General features: G+C 38.6%; 1 protein-coding gene across 4 annotated transcripts in view; it reads left to right on the forward strand.

Moving 5' to 3' along the window:
* Positions 1-25,885, forward strand: part of BTF3L4 (basic transcription factor 3 like 4) — a 29,020-nt gene that overhangs the window by 1,294 nt on the left and 1,841 nt on the right. The window contains exons 1-4 of one of the 4 annotated variants that reach the window (XM_082613369.1): positions 802-896; positions 4,110-4,176; positions 7,927-8,040; positions 25,604-25,805. In XM_082613369.1, coding sequence (XP_082469495.1) covers positions 4,123-4,176; positions 7,927-8,040; positions 25,604-25,805 — 370 coding nt within the window. In that variant the 5' untranslated portion in view covers positions 802-896; positions 4,110-4,122. Of the gene's footprint in view, positions 1-801; positions 897-967; positions 1,160-4,109; positions 4,177-7,926; positions 8,041-24,356; positions 24,523-25,603; positions 25,806-25,885 lie in introns of those variants that run through there. The other 3 variants (XM_082613372.1, XM_082613370.1, XM_082613371.1) reach the window with 3 other exon arrangements.

Consider the following 25,885-nt stretch of genomic DNA (forward strand, 5'->3'; position numbering starts at 1 on the left):
CCAACAGTGGGCGGGGTGCCCATTGGCTTCGGGTCCCCCCTCCCCCTTCGCAAATAAAAAAAAGGCAGACAACCGGATTTCATTCTTAGGTTCCTGCTCGAGTCTCAAAGAGACCTGGCAAGTCTGTTCTGCGGTGCATGGTCTCGTGCCTGCAAGAATGCCCCTTCCTGCTGGAGAAGAAGCACTGCACCTTATTTTTCCTTGTTAACCCAATTTCTTCCACTCAGGGATGATGCAATCAACTGATGCAAGCTCTGAGAAAACCAAACTTGGAACCTCTCATTGCAAAATTGACCTAGCTCTTCAGGGCACCAAGACATAAGTTACTGCAGGCACTTAAAGTGTAAAGCTTCTTCTGGTTAAATCTATTTGTTTTTGTTGTTTTTAAAATTCGTGGGTTAAGTATTTCTCAGTTTTCCTCTCTGATGCATAACAAACAGGTCAAAATTTCCCGTGTCTCCTCCTGAGTGGAGACTAGTTGAGTCTGCACACTCGTGAGTCCGCACTAGTTAAGGTCGACAGTGCGTACTTAATTCCTAGTGAAAGACATCCGGCAAAAGTAGACACCCAAACAAAAATACACACAGCCCTTTTATTAGGCTCCCTACAAACTGCAGGCACGGACACAATGGAACACCAGGGCGACTGCAAGCTCCAGGATGCAGCGCGGCCACCTGCACCTGCCGCTTTTCTATTGGGAGGCGCAGAGAAGCCTGGGCTTTGTAGTTCGTATATGGGCTCACGGGATAGGTTGCTCTGGTGAGAGAGGCGGGGCCGGATGTGTCACGTGGGACCGACTCCCGCCGCCGCGGCCGCCTTCGTCTTTCTCTGTCTCGACTGAGGCAGCCATCTTGCTCTTGCCGCGTGCTGGTGTTGGAGGACCCTCCTTGCTTCAGGTGAGACCCCCGGCGGTCCCGCCACTCCACGGCCTTAGGCCGCTGCGCACGGTCTCCCCCCGCCCTTTTCTGCCGACACCCGCCAACTGCTGGGGCTGCCACTTCCGCTGTGGCGCGCCGAGTGGGGGCGGAGGCGGCTGGCTTGGCCTGTCGGTTACCGGCGGCGCAGCTGGGGGTCGGCACCTGAGGGAAGGTCCCCAGCACCACCGCTTTCTGTGGGCGAGCGGGCCTGCGCTGTTGCCGCCCAGATCCAGTCCCAGGAGGCAGGTGGTCCCCCGCCTCTGTCCTGTTTATTCTTCATTATTCACAACTATAATGCTGTGAGCTTTATATAGCCTATCTGCTGTCATCTCGTTTGATCCTCCCACTGGACAGATAGGGAAACTGAGGCTAGCAGCCCCCGCCCCGGAGCTCTGGAGACCGAATTCCGTTGCAGCGCTCTTCACCTCGTAATGGCAGTGTTTGTTTAACTCTCTGAGACATTGCCTTGCCTATCTTTATAGCCCCATCACACAGCCTGATGCATAGTAGGCTGTCAGGAAGTTGATGATTGACCGACGGGCAGTGTTACACAGCTCGTGAATGGAGGTTTCAACTTCCGTTCCCACGTTCTTTCACTCTACCAGATCTGTCCCTTAGGGAATGGTAACAATAGTTACCAGTTTTTGAGTATCTGCTGTGAGCCATACCCTGTGCTTGATACCTTAATCTTTAACTCTTAAAACAATTCTGTGAAGTATGTGGTGGTACACTTTTTCTAATACGGAAGGGATAAAAGTTCAGAGAAGTAAAATACCGTTCTGAAGCCCTAAATGGTGGAAACTTGATCCTTCTGATTCCAAAGCCTGTGCCTCTCTTATTAGAGTAACCCACAAAATAAAAAGTCAGGATTAAAGATTGAAATTATTTTATCTCTTTGTGAACATGGTGTATGTGAAAGTGCCTACCATAATGCTTGGAACTTAGGCACTCAATAAATGTTGATTATAACCTCATTATTTCCATCTTTTCGTGAATCCTTGAGGAAAGGGCTAAAAGATCCTAGGATCCCCAAGGAAGAACTCACTAATCATATGGCCTTAGGAAGTTACTTCTTCCTTTTGGGCCTAGGAAGTGACTTCTCCCTTCTGGGCCCTCATTTCCAAATCTATTAAATTGGGAGGGAGGTGAACTTTTATTTATTTATAATTTATACCTTGCTGCTGCTTGCAAGTATTTGAGATGGCCGCATGTACAAGACAGAAATAATGGGTACAATAAAATGAAGGTTGGTTGAGGAATAGGGAGTTAAAGCAGGTGATCTTTGAGGTCTATTCCAAATTCTGAGCTTGAAATCTCTTCTCTCATAGACTGAGTCCAATCTAATTTCCTACTTCAATTCCATGCACCCCAACCTGCTAGTAGACAAAGGACCACTCTTCTTCTTCCCCTACCAACCTTGAGCTTCCAACCGCCCTAAAATGCTTTTTCTCTGAGAGACTCCTTGGGAACAAGTTTTCTGTTATACTGATTATCTGGAATGGACTCTGTTCTTTCTTGTCTACACATTGATATAAAGAGTTGATTTTGTTCTTGCTTTGTTTCAAACAAGTCAGGACTCTATTTTGGCTTCCATCTCTTGTCTTGGGGATTGTTACTTCAAAATGCCGAAGAGTCCCAAAAGGTTTACCCTGTATCTGGTTCTAATATTTTCACTTATCCCCCTTTTTTTGTAAAAAATTCCTTAGGCTCTTTGTTAGTTCACTACACCTTCGTGGCCACATTCCTTTGAGAGTAGTGAATATTGGTCCTTTTCTGTAGATATTGAATGTAGAGATTGGGATTTACATTAGCAGATATAAGTCTATGGCAGAGTTGAGATTGCCACACACCTAAGTCTCCTGATTGTACTCTAATCACACTCGCTCCTATGAAAGAGTGTTTTAGCTGCTTGAGCATTGTGATACAGTTCTGAGTAAAGACTGAGAAATCATAAATTCTAAATGTTGTTTAGGAACTAGACTTTGGCCTTAAAGCAGAGAGATATACAGATTGATGCCTAAGTACAGTGTCAGAGTACAGAACGATTAGTACTTATATAATCTTTGATTCTCTTCTCTGAAATGAAGAAAACGGTAGCTTTTTCATCTGAATGATGATTATAAAGAGTTTAGAGAATCAGCCAAAAAGTTTTGACAACACCCTTATCCTTTATTCCCTTTCTCATATCTCAGTAATGATCTGTTGATCCAAGAACAAGTAAAACAAGACTTTTAACATTGGCTTTTATTTGTTTACATAGTGTGGAATGTTATGGCCCATTATAAACGGAAGAACTTTTTTCCTTAGTAGGAAAGGACTGACCAGAGTAGGATTCATGACTTTATAATGGTCTTAGAGTTTTCAAAATCAAGATTAGCCGTTAAAAGTTTATTTTTAAGAGTCTCCTCTTCCCCTCCTCCCCACAAAATTTAGCATCAATGTAGCAGAGATAGGTTTTTGTCAAATTGTGCAAGGAGGCATTTTACCTTATATGCAAGAATATCTTGACAAGTATGACATGTTATATTAGTGCAAGGTATTGAATGAACTCCGTGGAAAGTGCTGCAGAAGCATTGAATGTCTGAAAATCTGGTTCTCTTTTCCTATTATTAACATACCACCTGACCTTGAATAGAGGACATGACTACCTCACATCTTGACAGCTACACAGCCTATTGTTGTATTTTTTTCTTTGTCCAGATTTCTTTTCTTTTCTCTTTTTTTCTTTTTTTTTTTTTTTGTCTTCTATTTTGTGGTTTAAAGAAATACAAAATGTGATTTGAGAGAAAAATGTTTACTTAAAGGTGCTAATTTGGTAACAGCTCTCTGCTGTAAAAATCTTTGGGGGAAAAACTGGCTTGCAGAGATTTCATAATTGGTTAGGTTTTATTGAATGCCAAAGCACTGAATCATGCTTTTAAGGAGGGATCTTCGAATAGGTAACTTTGAATCGCATTCTATTTTCTGTTTGTAAGTTCAGCTCCCTCTTGGTATTATTTAATTTTGGATTTTTTACTGTCTGGCTTATGAAGCTAGGACAAGTTATTAATATTTTTAAGAATATAGACAATATGATTGTGGTGGTGATGCATATTACAGGTTCAGTGAACCAGAAGGTACTGTTGTATAAACAGTTATTTTGTTTTGGTAAATAAAACAGTGACTTTAACAAATTTATTTTTCCCCCCCTAGATTTACCAACAGCATGAATCAAGAAAAGTTAGCCAAACTTCAGGCTCAGGTCCGGATAGGGGGCAAGGTGAGTGTGGCATAAGAAAAACTGATAGGAGAATGTATTATTACCAGATAGTGTCATTATTTTGGATTTGTGGTCATTGAAAATCTAAAATCTTTTAAACAATTGAGATTAAACCACATTCCAATTTGAAAATTTGTCTAGATCTAAAATAGGTAATTAGAAGATCTCTCTCTCTGATGGTGCAATTGAAATAGCCACCTTTGAGTCTTCTTAACATCTGGTGGTTATATGATATGAACAAGTTAACCAACCTTGTTAAGCTTCCATTTTCACATCTGCAAAACAAAAGTGATCCTATATAAAATGCTTCTAAAGATAGAGTAATATTTCTAAAACACCTAAAACAGTGTCTGGCACAGACTAAACACTAAATAAATGACAGCTATTATGTTAGACTCACCCTCAGGGCATCCCAGATATTAAGGTTATCTTGACTGGATGCCCCTACTGCTTCAGTTAGGTTTACAATGGGACATGCTTAAGTTGATGGTACGTTTGTTCATTGCTAGGTTTTCCTCCCAAATTCCTACCGATTTGTCTATGTTGGTGAATATGAACATAAGCATTCTTTTTCCATGTACTTTGAAGCCTAAGGAAGATCTAGTTCTGAACACTGAAAATCTTTGATTCCCTTCAGCTCCAGCCTCAGGCTCAAGGAGAATATTCTCCCTTTATATCTGCCGAATACAATCTTCGTAAAAGGAAAAGCATGAGTAGTATTTACCTCAGACCTAGGGAGGGGGTAGGTAGGACACTATGTAGCAGCCCCACTGTGTCATTTACTTTGATGATAACCACAGTTTCTGGGGATGGGGACAGGAGAGGGGGAAGGGGAGAAACAACTAGTACTTTCTCCTTCTTTCATAGTGATACAGTTATATGACTCTGGAGTCATATTAACACATTCCTATAACCAAAGTACTAGTCACATTGTAGCAGCAAGTGTAATGTAATGTACGAGTGCAAAAACTAGGAATATTCAAGAACTATAGAATATACCTGTAAGAGCTTGATGCAGTACATCACTATTATATATTTTAAACCAGATAGTTGACACATTCATTCAGCTGGTTTATTGAGAATGTACTATGGGCCAAGCACACAGTACATAAATAAGTCAAGGTTTCCTCCTCTTGACACAGTTCAGCTTGGAAGAGAGACATACAATTCCACTACAGAATAGTAAATGTTAAAATGAGGTACAAGGTGCTCCTACCTAGGAGAGATAAGGACGTCATCACTGAGCTGAGATTTGAAGAATAAACAAGAACAGGTGCAAGGATAAGTGGGTAGGGTGAAGGGGGGATTGTCATATTCACACATGCAAAGGCCCATAGGATGCTGAGATAGCATAGTGCTTAATGGAACAGCTTGCTTTAGTTATAGCTAGAGTTTAGAGTAAATAATGGGTAAAGAATGGTAACAAATGAAACAACCAGGTAATTTAGGGTTAGATCATAGTTTTGTATGCCATACTAGGGAGATTCGGATTTTATCCTATAGGCAAGAGCAACAGTAAACTACTGTAGAATCTTAAGAAGGAAATAGCAGTCATTTTAAAAGGTAGCTGCCAGCATTGTGGAAAATGAAATAAAACAAGTTTGGCATAGAGGAGAACAATCGAGAAGCTACTGCTGTAGTATGTGGGACACAAATTCAGGGACTGGATATTACACAATTTAATGACCAATAGAATATGGGGGATGAACGGGTGAGAGGATTCTGGGATGACCTCCAAATTTCTGGTTTTAGAGCTACAAAACTTAGGAAATACAAGAAGAGTAGTTTGGTGGACTGATAAGCTTTTAGGCATGTTGACTTTGAGGTGCGTGAGGATCATTTGAGTTGTATCCAGCAAGCAATTGAGCTATCCCTGAGTCAGGAACACATCATAAATAAATGGCCATCTATGTAAAGAGTCACTCTTGGTTCATCCTTTAACTGGATTTCATTACAACCTCTGCTGCTACCCACAGGACTCTCTTCTACTCCCACCAGAGTTGCTGAGACTGAGGCTCCTGCCTGCCCTCTATAAGCCTGATTGCCTGAGTAATACTGCAGGAGCTACCCAGAGATTGAAACCTCCTTTCCTTTTTCTTTACTCCTGCCAGGTCTGAGAAAGATTTAGCCCTCAAGATATAGACTGCTCTTCGCAGTGTTTCAGCCCTGCTTTAGGTTACATTTTTTAAAATTGGCTCAGGAATTTAATTCATTGTTTTAAATAGTTTTTCAATGGAAAAAATGTATTTAGAGTTTCAAAGTATCCATTTAGAAATGAACTTTTCCTATCTCAGTAAATAGTATAATTTTCAACCTATTTGCTCAGGTCAAAATTCTAAACATCATTCTAGATTCCTTTTTTCCCTCATATCCCATATCCAGTCCATCAGCAAGTCCTGTTGGTTCTTCTGACAGTCTGAGCTCTCACCATCTCCACTGCCACAACCCTCATTTCTCATCAGGACTGCTACAGTAGCTTCCTGATTGATCTCATTATAGTTCATTTCCCACAGCAACCTCAGTCATCTTTTAAAATCATAAATCAGATCTAGTCATTTTCATGCTTAAAAACCTTCCAATGGCTTCCTATTGCAATTGGAATAAAGTCCAACTCCTGCCCATGGGATTCTAGGCCACATGATCTGGCCCTTACCGATCTCTCTGATTTCATTTTCCTCCTCCTTTCCCATTGTTTACTCTGCTCTAGCCATACTGGCCTGCTTTCTCTAGAAATAAAAGGTTCACTCTTGTTTCATTCTGCTTGGATCACTCTTCCCCTAGATCTTCCCATGGGTCTCAGCTCATACGTCACCTCTTCAGAGGGGCCTTCCCTGAACATTGTAATAAAGTAGTGCTTTACCCCCATCTGATATTCTTGTCACTATGTTATTTTTTTTTCTTAATACCCTTGTCCTGTTTGAAATGATCTAATTTGTTTATATATTTATTGACTTTTCCTTCACACTGTAATGTGTGCTCCTTGAAGTAAGAACTTGATCTTTTTCATTCCTGGGTTCTAGGACTCTAGAACACTCACATAATAGGCATTTGACATTTTTTTGTGTGTGTGGTACACGGGCCTCTCACTGTTGTGGCCTCTCCCGTTGCGGAGCACAGGCTCCGGACGCACAGGCTCAGCAGCCATGGCTCACGGGCCCAGCCACTCCGCGGCATGTGGGATCTTCCCAGACTGGGGCACAAACCCGTGTCCCCTGCATCGGCAGGCGGACTCTCAACCACTGCGCCACCAGGGAAGCCCTTTGACTCTTAATTATGTCATAATCTCCAAAAGTTTCGGAATATCTTTAGACTTTATTGTCGGGGTGGTAGGCACTGTTAAAAAAAGCATTCCTTATAATGTTTGAAAGTTGATATAAAGCCCACTAAATTATCTTGAAATTATAAATTTTTATTAGAAACAATTTTTTTATTAGAAACATTTTCTTGAAACACAATGTTAAAATGATAAAGGCTGGATATTGGAAAGAGTAAGAAAAATTGGCTAGAAACAGACCTTCAAAAATCTGGGTTAGGCTGACAGTCTTATTAATCATCTAATCATTCATTAGATTTCATTATGTCATTACTGTATGTGGCACCACCTACTATTAAGTCAAAGTTGGCAGTTTCTTGAGTGAATATTATGAATATTATGTTAGAATATTAGTTAGAATATTATGTAGAGGAAGACAAGTGATTACAGTTGTCAAATGCATGGCATGCTAACACTTCCGTTTGGTTATCTTTCAGGGTACAGCGCGCAGAAAGAAGAAGGTGGTACATAGAACAGCTACAGCTGATGACAAAAAACTTCAGAGTTCTCTAAAAAAACTGGCTGTGAATAATATAGCTGGTATTGAAGAGGTATGATCACTTTGTAAATTGTTATGTGGACAAGTAGCACATTCACAAATAATTATCCACACTTTCAAATGTAAAATATCAGCTTAGATGAATCTGGTATTGTCTTTCTGAAGGACTATAGCTGTTGAATTTGCTTATTATATAAATTGGATGATTGTCAAAAAAAAATGATTTTAGTAGACAGTTAAGGGATTCATTATACTTTTCAGACTCAGAGTATTTGCATATATGTCAAAATTATGGAACCGCTCTTGAATTTTAATGTAAAATAAGATTTTTTTCTAATGATACAGAAATAAAGAAACCCAAAGATTTCTTCCAGTAGGGTGGACTTTTTTCCCATACAGTCTCTCAAAGCGTTACCTCAGCCAAGCTCTAGCAATAGCTTTACATGAATTGGATTTCTTGTTAGACCTCTTTCAAAAATTATTCATTAAATTTTTAAATTATTTTATTATATTTTGATAATACTACTTTTCTCAAATCTGAAGCCAAAGATTGATGTTATTTCAAAAGATACTTAAGTAAAATTATAATAACATCAACTGTTTGTGATTTGTTACCATCTAGACCTACTTCTACCTAATGATTCCATTTCTGATAGTAACCAATGTTAAAATTTTCACTGCCATCAGTTAGATTTCATTATGTCATTACTTTGTGTGGCACCACCTCACAATTTTTAGTAGATTATTAATGGACATGTGCTGTGAAACATAGAAACAATGTGGTGATGGGGATTACTATTAAAGAAATAGCAGAGTACCCAAAAAAAGGCAGTGAAATGGCAAAGTGCTACATATTCCTTCAACCATGCATATATGAATGAATGAACACATCGTTTAAATCTGCTTTGTACTTTCAAAGTCAATATACTGATAAAATAGTAGGAAATGTAAGCCACATGTATCTTTTTTCCATTCAGCTTGATGTGGCTGTGCATTCTTACTCTGATAAATATTAGAACTTCATTTGCAAGTCTTGAAATTAAGCATTTAAAATGCTTTTTTTTTTCTGAGCTATTGAAAGCTTTTATATATTTTCATTGACCTAAAATAATTTTCAGAGAGATCATTCTCTATCTGGGGTATATTTGAGAAAAAGCAAATCTAAGCCTGTCTTTAAAAATCACAGCTTGATAACTGCATAGCACAGGGAGATCAGCTTGGTGCTTTGTGACCACCTAGAGGGGTGGGATAGGGAGGGTGGGAGGGAGGGAGACTCAAGAGGGAGGGGACATGGGGATATATGTATAGTATAGTTGATTTACTTTGCTATACAGCAGAAACTAACACAACATTGTAAAGCAATTATACTCCAATAAAGATGTTTAAAAAAATCACAGCTTGATTAAAAAAAAAAGAATAAGTTGTAATAATGGACATGAACTCTGATAATGTTAAACCTAACTTATAAGTGTTCAGGCAATCTTATATCTTTGCCTACCTTTCTGCTCTCTGACTCCATGCCCACCCCTCCCCACATCAACACTGTTGACATTTTGAACCAGATAATTCTTTACTGTGGGAACTGTCCTGTGCATTGTAGGATGTTTGGAAGCATCCCTGGACTCTACCCACTAGATCCCCAGTTACAACAACCAAAAATGTCTCCAGACATTACTGCATGTTCTCTGGGGGGCAAATCACCCTTGGTTGAAAACACTTCTTTAGAGAGAGGAAAAGATTATATTTACACCTCCTTGAAGTATAGATTTTAACTGCATAGTATTTCCAGGGGCATGCTTGTCTAAATGTTTGGTTTGTTCAAATTTGGAAGACTTTATGGTTCTTATAATTAATAAAACTTTTAGTGTTTTATAGTGAAATAAAAAGCCAGTCAGTTATCAGTCTTTGATCTCTTCAGAATATAATCAGACTAGTTATAATGGTGTGCTGAAGTCATGGTTTATTTGTCATCGAAATTATCATAATAAGTTTTTAATGGTAGTGAACATCTGCTGTATGCCAAGCATTTTACTAGGCAGTGATTCATAAGATATTATTCATAGGCTCTGTCGTTTAGAGCTTAAAATCTAGTACGGAAACTAATTAGACAGCTAGACAGATAAACAAATATGTATTATCCATTTCAGCTTCACAATGTCTCATGGTTGGTTGTTACTGGTTACAGATAAGAAAGCTGAGACTTAGAGAGTCAGGTATCTGCCCAAGATCACATAGCTAGTAAGTGCTGAATTCCAGATTTGAAGTAAGTATGTCAAAACCAGAGTTCATTGTATTCATTGATTTATGCTGCTTTGGTCTTTTTAGTTATACTTTCCTATACCCACTATTGGCCTTTTCCTCTCCTCCTGCCCCTCCTTCCTCTCTATTCTTCCAAACTCCCCCCAAAGAAAGGGACAGTACCTGCCTTATATCCTGTATTATTGAGTACCTGCCATGTACAATTCATTACTTAACATTATAGATAAAAGAAATCCCCATCAGTATTTCCAAGGACATTGCTTTTTCTCCTTTTTCAGGTATTAATGTAGGTGTTATTTCCTCCCAGAAGCCTTCCTGGTAGCACACATACACATTTATGCAAAGAAGGGTTAGACGCCTTTCCTATGTGCCTCCATAATGCCCTGTATTTAATTTTATTATAGCATGTATTAAACTATATTATTAATTCTTTTTTGTTGGTATTGCCAGTGCAGTTCTGTTTGGGGACACATATCTCCAAAAAGTCACACAGAAAATTAATGGTACATAATAGGCATGTACATGCTCCTGTTGCACTCCCACCCCCGTGTGTGTGTGTGTGTGTGTGATGTCTTCCAACCCTCACAGACTAGTTGTATAGAGAAAATATGCATAAAGAAAATTAACACTGTAAGATAACAGCTGTAACATTCTGAATGTTTGAAACTAAAATGGGAAGGTTTGCTTTCTTCCTTTCCCTCTTTCTAAAATTGATTTTTTGAGAACCAAGATATTTGTACTTTATATAACACTTTGCAGATCTAAAATAATTTTGTTTAGGCATATCTAGTGTACTGTATAATCTGGCTTGCCTCGAACATTATGTTTTGTGTTACTATAATTAAAGCAGAATTTTTTTCATTTTTTTTTTTAAGAAAATTATGACACACGCTTGGTTTAAAAACAGCTTCTTGGAGGAAAAAAGGAACTACTACATTAAATGTATACATGAAAATGTGTGCAGTTTTCAGATACATTAAGATATGAAAAAATATATACGTCTTAGAATAGAAGAAACAATTATTTTACAGTTTCGTTATTTTTAACTTGGGATGTTTTCAGCTCTTTTCAAAGTGCTGAACTCTGGAAGATACTATCTTTTTGGTTTTTGGCAGTTTAAGGAAAGCAGATAAAAACATTTGAAAAGAGAAGATACCATTACCATTATTGTAAAGCAAAAATAATATTACTATGTTTTCTGTACTTTGACCTTCAAAACATCAAACCAATAGAGAGTACTTGGTTTGGTGGGTTGGAACAGAGAGATCAGAGTTGGGTTTCAAAAACTTATTGAATGCACTTTTGCCAAGTAAAATTTTAATCTTACTTTCTAGGCTGTCAGTATCAGTAATTTTTTTCCCCTCCTAAAGCTTAATTTATGTCCTCTTCAAATACTTAAAAACTAAAGGACTGTTTGAATTGAGAGGCTTCTCTGGTCTTTTATGTATTCCCTAGTTTGTTAATTTGGGGTAATAAATTCAATCATTGGTAGAATTCTTTTACCTGTTACCAAAGACAGAAATCCAAAGCTGTCAAAAAGGGGCAGGGGAGTGTCAGAGACTGTTTCATACAAAAAAGCCAAGTAAATACCAGGTTTTAGGAAGAAATTCCTATGTGAACTCTGAGAGTATAATCCAGAACTAAATTTCTGAAAACATTTTATGTTCTATGACATTTGAAGATATTTGGATGTGCTTCTTACTTGGTAATCTAGTTGACTGTAGTGACCGTGTTGTCACCTTTCTTCTCCTGATGATAACATGCATCTATCAAAAGTAAGATCTGTTTCATTTCCCAGAGATAATTGATTTCATCAGATGTATTTAGTAAGAAATGTCACCAAAAATCTGCTTCTCTGGTTCAGATGGTCTAGTTGTTTCACAGAGTTTTACTATTATATTCAGAGGACAGCTTCTATCTTAACTAAGGTATGATTCTGTCTCCATGAAACCTTCCCTATCTTTCCAGGCATAATTCATCAACACTTTATCTGTACTTCCACTGCCCTTAGCTTAAATTGCTCTGCTATAATGTGTTTATTATTACAGCCTCATATTGTAGGGTATGATTACTTATTAACCAAGTAGTCTGTTTGCAGTAGATTGTAAGAGTCTTGACAGTAGGAACTGTGTTTATTCATCATTTATAGTCTATAGCATGCTGACTCCCATGATGAGTTTGTTTGGGGCCTGTTAAGTTTAAGCGATACTGATTATTCTAGGTGGAATTGTTTTGCAAGAAGTTAGCCATAGAGAGCTGGCACTCAGGAGAAAGCTTAGGGCTGGGAATTTAAATTTTGTAATTGTACACATAAGTTTTACTGTTTATATTTTCCTCTTCTTGGCTCTTATTTTTCTTGAACCAGTTATACAGAAGGAGAACCTAAAGTTATTTGTTGACCCTTACTGTGGTTCCTTCTTCCTCCAGCTAGAGCCTCAGGTGTCAATGGGTGTACAGCTCTGAGTACAGGAGAGTAAAAGAGAAACACTGTACCATTCAACTTATTATTACACATCAGTCTTACATTCTTTAAATATCCTGCTTTTTTGGTTTTTTGTGGGGTTTTTTTGTTTGGTTTTTTGTGGGTTTTTTTGTTTTTTGCGGTACGTGGGCCTCTCACTGTTGTGGCCTCTCCCGTTGCGGAGCACAGGCTCTGGACATGCAGGCTCAGCAGCCATGGCTCACAGGCCTAGCCACTCCGCGGCATGTGGGATCTTCCCAGACCGGGGCACGAACCCGTGTCCCCTGCGTCGGCAGGCGGACTCTCAACCACTGCGCCACCAGGGAAGCCCCTTTTATGTTTTTTTTTCCTGTTTTTTTTGTGTGTGGTAAAATAAACATAACATAAAATTTGCCCTTTTTTTCCCCTATGTGCAGAGCTTTTTTAAAAATTTTTGGCTGTGTTGGGTCTTCGTTGCTGCACGTGGGCTTTTTCTAGTTGCAACGAGCAGGGTCTCTTCTTCATTGCGGTGCGTGGGCTTCTCACTACGGTGGCTTCTCTTGTTGCACAGCGCGGGCTCCAGGTGCATGGGCTTTGGTAGTTATGGCTTGCAGGATCTAGAGCACAGGCTTAGTAGTTGTGGCACACAGGCTTAGTTGCTCTGCAGCTTGTGGGATCTTCCCAGACCAGGAATCGAACCCATGTCCCCTGCATTGGCAGGTGGATTCTTAAACACTGCACCACCAGGGAAGTCCCAGATCTTCTTTTTTTTTTTTTTTAATGATTTTTAAAAATTGAAGTATATATGGGACTTGCCTGGCAGTCCAGTGGTTAGGACTATGTGCTTCCACTGAGAGGCACAGTATCAGTCCCTGGTCAGGGAACTAAGATCCCACAAGCCACGTGGCATGGCCAAAAAAAAAAAAAAAAAAAAAAAAATACAAGGAGTGTTCTGCCTATGTTTTCCTCTAAAAGTTTTATAGTATTTGGTCTTACGTTTAGGTCTTTAATCCATTTTGAGTTTATTTTTATATATGCTGTTAGAGAATGTTTTTATTTCATTCTTTTACATGTAGCTGTCCAGTTTTCTGTGCATGAGTTATTGAAGAGACTGTCTTTTCTCCGTTGTGTCTTGCCTCCTTTGTCATAGATTAATTGACCATAAATGCTTATATTTATTTCTGGGCTTTCTGTTCTGTTCCATTGATCTATGTGTCTGTTTTCATGCCAGTATCATACTGTTTTATTGCTCTAGCTTTGTAATATAGTCTGAAATCAAGGAGCATGATTCCTCCAGCTCCATTCTTCTTTGCCAAGATCGTTTTGGCTTTTCAGGATCTTTTGTGTTTCCATACAAATTTAAAAATTTTTTGTTCCAGTTCCATGAAAAATGCAATTGGTAATTTGATAGAGATTGCATTGAATCTGTAGATTGCCTTGGGTGGTATGGTCATTTTAACAATTATGATTCTTCCAATCCAAGAACATGGTATGTCTTTCTATCTGTTTTTTGTCATCTTCAATTTCTTTCATCAGCGTCTTAATAATTTTCGGAGTACAGGTCTTTTGCCTCCCTAGGGAGGTCTCTATTCCTAGGTAGTTTATTCTTTTTGTTACAAAGGTAAGTGGGATTGTTTCTTTAATTTCTCTTTCTGCTATTTTGTTGTTAGTATATAGAAATGCAGCAGATTTCTGTGCATTAATTTTGTATTCTGCAACTTTACCAAATTCATTGATGAGCTCTAGTAATTTTTTGGAGGCATGTTTAGGATTTTCTGTGTATAGTATCATGTCATCTAAAAACAGTGACAGTTTTACTACTTCTTTTCCAATTTGGATTCTTTTTATTTCTTTTTCTTCTCTGATTGCTGTGGCTAGGACTTCCAAAACTATGCTGAATAAAAATGGTGATAGTGGGCATCCCTGTCTTGTTCCTGATCTTAGAGGAAATGCTTTCAGCTTTTCTCCATTGAGTATGATGTTAGCTGTGGGTTTGTCATATGTGGCCTTTATTTTGTTGTGGTAAGTCCCCTCTATGCCCACATTCTGGAGAGTTTTCATCATAAATGGATGTTGAATTTTATCAGAAGCTTTTTCGGCATCTATTGAGATGATCATATGCTTTTTACTCTTCAATTTGTTAATGTGGTGTATCACACTGATTGATTTGTGGATACTGAAAAATCCTTTCATCCCTGGGATAAATCCTACTTGATCATGGTGTATGATCCTTTTAATGTATTGTTGATTCAGGTGCTAGTATTTTGTTGACGATTTTTGCATCTAGGTTTATCATAGCAATATTCGCCTGTAATTTCCTTTTTTTGTGGTGTCTTTGTCTGGTTTTGGTATCAGGGTGATGATGGCCTCATAGAATGAGTTCAGAAGTTTTCCTTCCTATGCAGATTTTTGGAATAGTTTCAGAAGGATATGTTTTAACTCTTCTCTAAATGTTTGATAGAATTCACCTGTGAAGCCATCTGGTCCTGGACTTCTGTTTACTGGGAGTTTTTAAATTACTCATTCAATTTCAGTACTGGTAATTGGTCTCTTCATATTGTTTATTTCTTCCTGGTTCAGTCTTGGGAGATTGTACCTTTCTAAGAATTTGTCCATTTCTTCTAGGTTGTCCATTTTATTGGCATATAGTTGCTTGTTGCCTCTTATGGCCCTTTGTATTTCTGTGGTATTGGTTGTAACTTCTCCTTTTTCATTTCTGATTTTATTGATGTGAGCCCTCTTCCTTTTTTTCTTGCTGAGTCTGGCTAAAGGTTTATCAATTTTGTTTACCTTTTCAAAGAACCAGCTTTTAGTTTTATTGATCTTTTTATTGTTTTCTTAGTCTCTGTTTCATTTATTTCTGCTTAGATCTTGATGATTTCTTTCCTTCTGCTGCCTTTGGGTTTTGTTTGTTCTTCTTTCTCTAGTTGCTTTAGGTGTAATGTTAGGTCATTTATTTGAGATTTTTCTTGTTTCCTGAGGTAAGCTTGTATCTCTATGAACTTCCCTCTTAGAACTGCTTTTGCTGCATCCCATAGGTTTTGGATTGTCATGTTTTCATTTTCACATTATCAAGGTATTTTTTGATTTCTTCTTTGCTTTCTTCAGGGATCCATTGATTGTTTAGTAGCATATTGTTTAGCTGCCATGTGTTTGTGTCTTTTGCAGTTTTTTTCCTTGTAGTTGATTTCTAACCTCATACTGTTGTGGTTGGAAAAGATGCTTGATATGATTTCAGTTTTCTTAAATTTACCGAGGCTTGCTTTGTAGCCCAGCATGTGATCTGTCCTGGAGAATGTTCCATGTACACTTGAAAAGAATGTGTATTCTGCTGCTTTCAGATGGAATGCTCTATAAATATCAATTAAGTCCATCTGGTCTAATGTGTCACTTAAGGCCTGTGTTTCCTTATTGACTTTCTGTCTGGATGGTCTGTCCATTGATGTAAGTGGGGTGTTAAAGTCCCCTACTATTATTGTGTTACTGTCAGTTTCTCTTTTATGTCTGTTAACATTTGCCTTGTATATTGACGTGCTCTTATGTTGGGTACATATATATTTACAATTGTTATATCTTCTTGGATTGATCCTTTGATTGTTATGTAGTGTCCTTCTTGTCTCTTGTAACAGTCTTTATTTTAGAGTCTATTTTGTCTGACATAAGTATTGCTACTTCAGCTTTCTTTTGATTTTCATTGGTGTGGAGTACCTCACTTTCAGTCTGTATGGGTCTCTTGATCTGAAGGGAGTCTCTTGTAGGCAGCATATATATGGGTCCTGTTTTTGTGTTCATTCAGCCAGTCTGTCTTTTGGTTGGAGCATTCCATCCATTTACATTTAAGGTAATTATCAATATGTGTGTTCCTATTGCCATTTTGTTCATTGTTTTGGATTTGTTTTTGCAGGTCTTTTCTTCCCCTTCTTTTGTTCTCTTCTCTTGTGATTTGATGGCTATCTTTAGTGTTATGTTTGGATTCCTTTTTCTTTTTTATGTGTATATCTTTTATAGATTTTTGTTTTATGGTTACCATGAGCTTTTTGTATAACAGTCTGTATATGCATGCTTGTTTTAAGTTGCTCATCTCTTAATTTCAAATGCATTTTAGATGCCCTGCATTTGTATTCTCCTACCCTCATGATTGCTGTTTTTGGTATTATATTTTATATCTAACTTTTTGTGTATCCCTTAACTGCTTATTGTATATACAGATGATTTTACTACTTTTGTCTTTTAAACTCCCTACTAGCTTTGTGTGTGGATGATATCATGCTTTACTGTATGTTTGCCTTTACCAGCAAGCTTTTCCATTTTGTAATTTTCTTGTTTCTAGTTGTGACCTTTTCTTCTCTGCCTAGAGAAGTTCCTTCAACGTTTGTTTTAAGGCTGGTTTTGTGATGCTGAATTCTTTTAGCTTTTGCTTGTCTGTAAAGCTTTTGAGTTCTCCCATCACATCTGAACTTCGAGAGCCTTGCTGAGTAGAGTATTCTTGCTTGTAGGTTTTTGTCTTTCATCGTTTTGAGTATATCATCTCTCCCTCCTGGCATGCAGAGTTTCTCCCGAAAATTCAGCTGATAGCCTTATGGGAGTTCCCTCGTATGTTATTTGATGCTATTCTCTTGTTGCTTTTTTTATATATATATAAATTTATTTATTTATTTATTTTTGGCTGTGTTGGGTCTTTGTTGCTGCCCACGGGCTTTCTCTAGTCACAGTGAGCGGGGGCTACTCTTCGTTGTGGTGCGGGCTTCTCAGTGTGGTGGCTTCTCCTGTGGAGCACAGGCTCTAGGCACGCAGGCTTCAGTAGTTGTGGCTCATGGGCTCTAGAGTGCAGCCTCAGTAGTTGTGGCACACGGGCTTAGTTGCTCTGTGGCATGTAGGATCTTCCCAGAACAGGGCTCAAACCCATGTCCCCTGCATTGGTGGGCAGATTCTTAACCACTGCGCCACCAGGGAGTTCCCTCTTGTTGCTTTTAATACTCTCTCTTCATCTTTAATTTTTGTCATTTTGATTACAATATGTCTTAGTCTGTTCCTCTCTGGTTAATCCTGTATGGGACTGTCTGCACTTCCTGGACTCAGGTGACTTTCCTTTCCCAGGTTAGGGAAGTTTTCAGCTATTATCTCTTCAAATATTTTGTCAGGACCTTTCTTTCTCTCTTCTCCTTCTGGGACCCCTATAATCTTATTATTAGTGTACTTGATGTTGTCCCAGAGATCTCTTAAACTGTCTTCATTTCTTCTCATTCTTTTTTCTGTTCAATGGCAGTGATTTCCACTAGTCTGTCTTCCAACTCACTGATCCATTCTTCTGCCTCATTTAGTCTGCTATTGATTTCTTCTAGTGTATTTTTCATTTCAGTAATTGTATTCTTCGATTCTGTTTGGTGGTTCTTTATATTTTCTAATTCTTTATTAAAAACGTCTCATTTCTCGCTCTGTGCATCCCTTCTCTCCTGAGTTCTTTGATCATTTTTACAACCATTACTCTGAACTCTTTTTTGGGGTAGATTGCTTATCTCCACGTCACTTAGTTCTTCTGGGATTTTACATCAGTTCTTCATTGTCTGAAACATATTCCTCATTTTATCTAAATTGCTATTTGTGTTTTTATGTATGTAGTAGGTTAATTATGTTTCTCGACCTTGGAGAAGTGGCCCTCTGTAGGAGATGTCATGTGCGTCCCAGCAGTGCACTCACCTCTCATCACCCAAGGGCCAGAGGCCAGCTGGTCCCAGGGTAGTATCTGGCCTGTGTTTGCAGACTTGGTCTGCAGGCTGCAGAATTGTAGTGTTCTTGCTTCTGGTGTCTGCCCCCAGGTGGGCGAGGCTGGTCTAGAGACTTATGCAGGCTTCCTGGTGGGAGGGGCCAGTGCCTGCCCACTTGTGTGTGGAGTGGGGTCTTGGCCCTCTGGTGGGCAGGGACATGTCTAGAGGTGGCTGTGGGCTTAGGAAGTCTTTAGGCAGCGTGTCTGCTGGTGGATGGGGCTGTGTTCATGCCTAGTTAGTTGTTTGGCCTGAGGCCTCCCAGCCCTGGAGCCTGCAGGCTGTTGAGTGGGGCCAGGTCTTGGTGCCAAGATGTCAGCCTCCAGGAGAGCTCATGCAGATGAATGCTCCCTGATATGCCTACTACCAGTGTCTGTGTCCCCAGGGTGAGGCATAGCTGCTCCCCAACCCCTACCCCACCTACCCAGGAGACTATCTCAGACCAGCAGGTTGGTCTGACCCAGCCGCCTATCAGATTACTGCTTTTGCCCTTAGTCCTGATGCACGTGAGATTTTGTGTGTACCTTTTAAGAGTGAAGTCTCTGTTCCCCCCAATCCTGTGGAGCTCCTGCAATAAAGCCCTGCTGGCCTTCAAAGCCAAATGGTGTAGGGGCTCTTCGGGGGGCCCAATGTGGGGCTCAGAACTCTCACTCCTGTAGGAGAACCTCTATAATATAATTACTCTCAAGTCGCCCACTCAGGAGGTATGGGATTTGATTATATCTCAAGTGTGCCCCTCCTACACGTCTCGTTGTAGTTCCTTCTTTATGTCTTTAGTTACAGAAGATCTTTCTGGTGGGTTCCAGTCTTTTTTATCAATGGTTGTTCTGTAGTTAGTTGTGATGTTGCTTGTGAGAGGAGATGAGCTTAGGGGGTCTTTCTACTCCGCCATCTTGGCCTCTCTCAGTTCTTGATTTCCCCTTCTTTCTTTTCCTAGAGAATTCTCTTTTTTAATATTTATTTATTTGTCTTTTATTTTTGGCTGCATCGGGTCTTTGTTGCGGCATGTGGGATCTTCATTGCGGCACACGGGATCTTTCGTTGCGGCACATGGGTTCTTCATTGTGGCTCACGGGCTTCTCTCTAGTTGTAGTGTGTGGGTTTTCTCTCTCTAGTTGTGGTGTGTGGACTCTATAGTTGTGGCGCATGGGCTCCAGAGCACGTGGGCTCTGTAGTTTGTGGCACACAGGCTCCATAGTTGTGGCATGTGGGCTTAGTTGCCCGTGGCATGTGGAATCTTAGTTCCCCAACCAGGGATCGAACCCATGTCCCCTGTGTTGGAAGGCAGATTCTTTACCACTGGACCACCAGGGAAGTCCCTCCCCTTCTTTCTTCTAGAGATGATTTCACCTGTTATTCTGCTTCCTCTCCATCATCATTTCACTGATACTCTGCAGCATTTGCCAAGACTTTCCTTAAAATTCTATGCTTTGCTTCTTGTCCTTTCTCCTACTTCATTGTATCGTTATTTCCTTTGCTGTCTCCTTTTGTTTTCCATCCCACTAAAACTATTATTTCCTCAAAATTTTGTCACTAACATTCTTTATTTGCTTCATTAATAGTTCTCAAAATTGGTCTTGGGACCACTTTTTCTCAGAACCATATAGGTTGCTTTTAAAAGTTCAGACTCATTGATCCACCAGAGAGCTCCAGAATTAGATTCCCATTTTAACCAATTTTAAGTGTACAATTCAGTGGCATTAATTACACTCACAGTGTTATGCAAACACCACCATTATCTACTTCCAAATTTTTCATCATCCCAAATAGAAACTCTGTACCCATTAAGCAATAACTCCCCATTCCCCTTTCCCCCAGCCTCTGATAGTCTCTAACCTACTTTCTGTCTCTGTGGATTTGCCTGTTGTAGATATTTCATGTAAGTGGAATCATGTAATAGTTGTCCTTTCATGTCTGGCTTACTTCACTTAGCATGTTTTCAAGGTTCATCCATGTTTAGCATGTATCAGAACTTCACTCCTTTTATAGCTGACTAATATTCCATTCTATGGGTAATACCACATTTTATCCATTTGTTTATTGATGAACATCTTTTGTTTTTAAAATAGCTTCCACTCCCCCTATAAAAATACATTGTCATCATAGATAGTTAAGGGTATGCAGAAAATATGAAAAAGATATTAGCATTCAGTCATAACTCCACTACCCAGAAATAACTACTATTAGTCTTATATTTCTTTCCTATCTTTATATGCATATATATTTAATATATCTGAGACTACAGTTAGATGTACAATTTGGAATCCTTCCTTTTCCAAATAGTATTATATTATAAAAATTGTTTCATGTCATTAAAAAACTCTTCTTAATTGTCAGTCTAAATGTCTACATGTATTCCAATATATGAACATACCATAATTTAACATTTCTTTATTTATTATGCGTTACAATGCTTTGATAGTAGACTCACATGTTGGACTTTTATATACATAAGTATTTATCTTCATCTCCAAGTTCCTTAAGACAGATTCTTGGAAATACAGTTGCTGACTGAAAGATCATGAACATTTTTAGAACTCTTCATTCATATTGCAAAATTGATTTTCAGAAAGGACATGCCATTTTATGCTATCTACAGCATAGCTACAGAGAATCCATCTCATCAGACTCCTGCCACCAGAGCATAAGAGAAAATGATCCCAGCATATCATATACTCTAATGATGTCTGTTAGTTTTCACTCATATCAGTAATAATAGGTTATGCTTCATACTAGCCTTTAGATATAAGCAGGTGCTGAGCTTATTTACAAGGATTGGATGTGAAAGATACTGACTTATGGGAATGTGTGCAAAGGCCATAATCCTCAAAATTTGACATCCCTTAGCCTTACACAATCCAGACACTTACGTGTCTTATTCTTAAAATATCTGTTATTTCACCCCATTAAAATACAGCAGGAAGGCAATAAAAGATTAATTTCCTAATAAACATTTAAGTGCCACTACATACAGGAAGGAGTAGCAATAAAACTTGATTTTAAGACAACTGTCAATTATGAACTGCAGCTAACTGGCCTAGTGGGGACCTGGAAAGAAACAAAAAAAATTACATAGCATAAGAATTTAAACCCCCTCTCTGAACTGAGAGGGCAGTTAATTACCGGCAAGAGCTGTGGAGTCAATCATAACTTTGTAAGCCTCCTTATAGCCATGAAAACTTATTGCTGTGTAGGAATAAAGCGAGCATCAGATTTACCAGCTAGAAGGCTGCTATAGTTAATATATGTGCCCTACTCAAAGACCAGCAAGGACAGGGGTCGTTAAGGTTTTGATAGTAGCGTAATTGGGCCACCCAGCAGTTGCCCGGAATGACTTAAAATAGCCCTCAATTCTATAGAGCAGTTGGGCTGATTCTGAAAGGGCAGAACAATAGGAAAAGGCGAAAAATACAGCCCAGGAGGTTCTGGGTGTCTTCACTGGGGGCACTACTGGTGCTATTTCTAAACCTTAATATGACCCCTCATCTAGCATTTGGGGAAGTGAGATCTGACAGCATCCATGATTTTAGAATAAGTTTTATAGGAGGTGTCCATTCAGCAAATTTGAGTGACTATTAGGTGCTGACAATTGGGGGGATACTGTATCTCGTAAGGCAATGGCCTCTGATCTCAAGGAGTTCGCCTTCTAGTAAGGTCAAAGATTACAAACACAATTATACTACAAGATAATTCTATATAATATCAGTTTCCATGAAGTGCAGAAGGTGAATAAACCACCTTAAGTTTTCACAGAGAAAGAAGCATCTGACCCAAGTCCTGGATAAATGGGAACTTACAATGTGGAGAAGCAGGAAAGAGTTCTTCTAAACAGTGAAAACAGCATATGTAAGTGCACTATGCATGAGAGGACAAAGTATCTTCTGGTAACTACAAGACATGTCAGTATTAATTAGAGCAAAAAATAAGAGCAAGGGCATCTGGAATTTTGGACTGGGGTCAAAAAAAATGCCTCTTTGGGACTTCCCTGGTGGCACAGTGGTTAAGAATCTGACTGCCAATGCAGGGGATACGGGTTCGAGCCCTGGGCCAGGAAGATCCCACATGCCGCGGAGCAACTAATCCTGTGCGCCACAACTACTGAGCCTGAGTCTAGAGCCCTTGAGCCACAGCTACTGAAACCCACGTGCCTAGAGCCCGTGCTCTGCAACGAAGAGCTTGCCGCAACTAGAGAAAGCTCACGTGGCAATGAAGACCCAACGCAGCCAAAAATTAAAAATTAAAAAAAAAATTTTTTTAATGCCTCTTCCTCCATAACTCAAGTAGCATTCTTTACCTCAGCTACCTGTTAAGTGGAAAAAACACTGACATAAACGGGATGCTTGATCGATTGAAAAGGGGACCTGAGTGCTGTTGTAGTAGCTAGTTTAATAGTCTTTATTTGTCTGCTTCTTGTTATTATACTGTATATAGATTGTATGATTTACGTAGACCAAACAGCAGTAAAATCACTGGGGGAAGTGAAGTCTTCATATGAAATGCATACAATTTGCTTTGTGAATTTAACAAATTCCTTATCCCTCCTTTTGCCTCTAAAAGAGTTGGGAAGTGTCTAACTGATCTTGCTCAGCCCAACAGTTAATCCTTTGATAGTTCTAATAGCCTGTATCTAGGAGCCTTATATAACCATGTCATTTGCTCAGTAGAGGGGAAGGAATGTTAGATAGAAATAAAATATTCTGGCCTTTTTAACTTGTAGTATTTCATTCTCTCTATTCTAAAACTAAACTCTCCACCCGTTTCTGGACCTTTCTGTTCATGAAGCTACATCTTTTATACAACCCCATTTAAAACAACCATTAATAAATTTATTTGTATTTCACAGTCTGGGATGGCATTCATATTGCTTTTCACACTAAACTCAAACAACATATTTTAAACTACAAAGACCTACATCAGGCTGTAAAATATGACTTAACATTTAGCCTTGGAAAAGAAGGTTGAACAGAAGGAAAATTCATGAATTTATTTATTGTTTTTTGCCCCATGTTAGCCTCTTATTTTGCTGCCAGTAAGATATATATTATCCATATATCAGCTGTTATTTAGCTTACATTCTGAGATAAATATTTCTCTGACAAGCTTTTATGATGCCACAGAATTGAATTTTTATAGACAAATAAGTGTTTTAAGAATGAGAATGACATCATAGGAAGGAAATTAAACAAAGTTGGGAAATCCAGGTTCAAGTTCTGGGTTTGCACATAACCAGCTATTTGTCCTTGGGTATGTTGCTTAATCAAAACCAAGAGCTCTTGTCTTTAGTATTTATTTCTTTAACAAGAGATTTGAACTAGAAGACCTCTAAATTCAACAAATATATGGCCTGACTTTTTTGGAACAATATTTATTTCAAATCTCTTGTGACTTCAATGTTTGTAAATAAAAAATGTCTCATATTACAATGTTTGAGGCTCTTTTCACACCTGGAAGTATTGTAGAAATCCTTTATTAAATTAAGTGATTTGGTCTTGATTTGGAAAATATAGTCCTACCATATATTTATTCTTTTCCCATACTAAAATTATGTGATTCTAGGATAGATCCAGAGCAGCATCCCATTTCATATCTACTAGGCCACTGCCTTCTCAAGCCATTCCTCTCCTATATTTTCAGCCATTTTTCCATTTAACTTTTCTACTTAAACAGTAATTATCTTCAGAAGTACATAGTTTATCTTTTTCTAAAGTTAATATAAGTTATTTTTAACTTGTGATGATTTTTGTTCAGGACAGCTAGATTGAATGCTTACTCTGTGTAATATTTGTGGGGTTTAGTTACAATTTTCTAGGGGACTTGCCTTTATTTTCTCTGTGTTCCAGGTCTTGCCTGAAATTTAGAAGCCCCTTTCTTCCCCTTCCTTTCTGGTGCTGTCTATCAGTGGTGGTGATCACCTCTGAGGAAGAAAAGCCCACTTGCACTGACCATGGAGAACACTCAGCATCTCTGCTTGATTGTGACAAGGGCAGTTTTTGGATGGATCATGAAATGCTTCTAAAGTAGCCAAGAGTTAACTTTCGTAACCTTTTTATATAATAAGCATGTTACCACCAAGGTAACTTACCCAGTGAAATCAACTACATAGTGGAATCACATTATTTACACATTTAACTTATAAGCAAATACAACTCTACTAAAACACAAAGAGTGAGAGAGAAAAATAACATTTTACATAGTGCATGCACATTCAGCCTTCCTTTTCAGTGAGTCCCAGGCAGTGAATGAAATTAAATCTGAAACAGTCAGTTCATATTGGTGAAAGCTATAGAGAGAATGTGAGGATGGTTTTAAAGGTCTCCTAGTAATTGATAAATGTTCAGATGGCCAGGCAACTGGGTGGGAGAACTTCCTTGTCATTTACAAGGGGTTTTGAAGGTTGTTGAGAAGCTACACTTAAAAAATCAGAGAAAGTGACAAAATCCTCTACAAAGAAAGACATGAAGAGAACAAGTTGAAACTTTTGTAAATTTACTAAGTATTCAAAGGAGTGAAACACCTGATTGATTAAATTTCTGAGTGTTCTTTATGGGTTTTCAGTGGTTATTTTTACCATACACTATTACCCCCTTAAAACCTGTCCCATAAGTATGATGCTGACTGTTGTACAGATACAATAGTATCTATTAATTTAGTTTGCTAGTATAAATTGAGTAAGATAATGGGTAATTTCATTATGAAGCCAATTCGTGGCTGATAACTCCATTTTTTAAAAATGTGGGCATGAACTTCTTCCTCGCAGTAGAAATCTTTGAATTTAAAATCTAGATTCTAGGGAATTCCCTGGTCCAGTGGTTAGGACTCAGCGCTTTCACTGCCATGTGCCTAGGTTTGATCCCTGGTCGGGGACCTAAGATCCCACAAGTCGTGTGGCATGGCCAGTAATAATAATAATAATAAATTTAGATTCTATAATAAAATGACTATTTCTTGACCATCCTAGTAATTTATGCCATGTACATTATTTTACTTTGTCACTAGGGTTTTTTTCCACCCAAATCCACGGCTTACATAATTACTACATTGGGATTGCATAACTAACTACCAAGTAAAAAACAGTAATTGGATAAAATGTTTTTTAAAACATTTTTAAAGTTGTACCAAATATGTGAAATACATTTTTTTCTGTGATCACACAGGTGAACATGATTAAAGATGATGGGACAGTTATTCATTTCAACAATCCCAAAGTCCAAGCTTCCCTTTCTGCTAACACCTTTGCAATTACTGGCCATGCTGAAGCCAAACCAATCACAGAAATGCTTCCTGGAATATTAAGTCAGCTTGGTGCTGACAGCTTAACAAGTCTTAGGAAGTTAGCTGAACAGTTCCCTCGACAAGGTAGGTATTTCAATTTAATACCTCATTCCCTCCTCACCTTACTTAAAGAACCTAATGATTTAAAAGGTGTGTCCATTTTA

This window comes from Mesoplodon mirus, assembly GCF_964341445.2.
Source record: "Mesoplodon mirus genome assembly, chromosome: 3".
NCBI classification, from domain to species: domain Eukaryota; kingdom Metazoa; phylum Chordata; class Mammalia; order Artiodactyla; family Ziphiidae; genus Mesoplodon; species Mesoplodon mirus.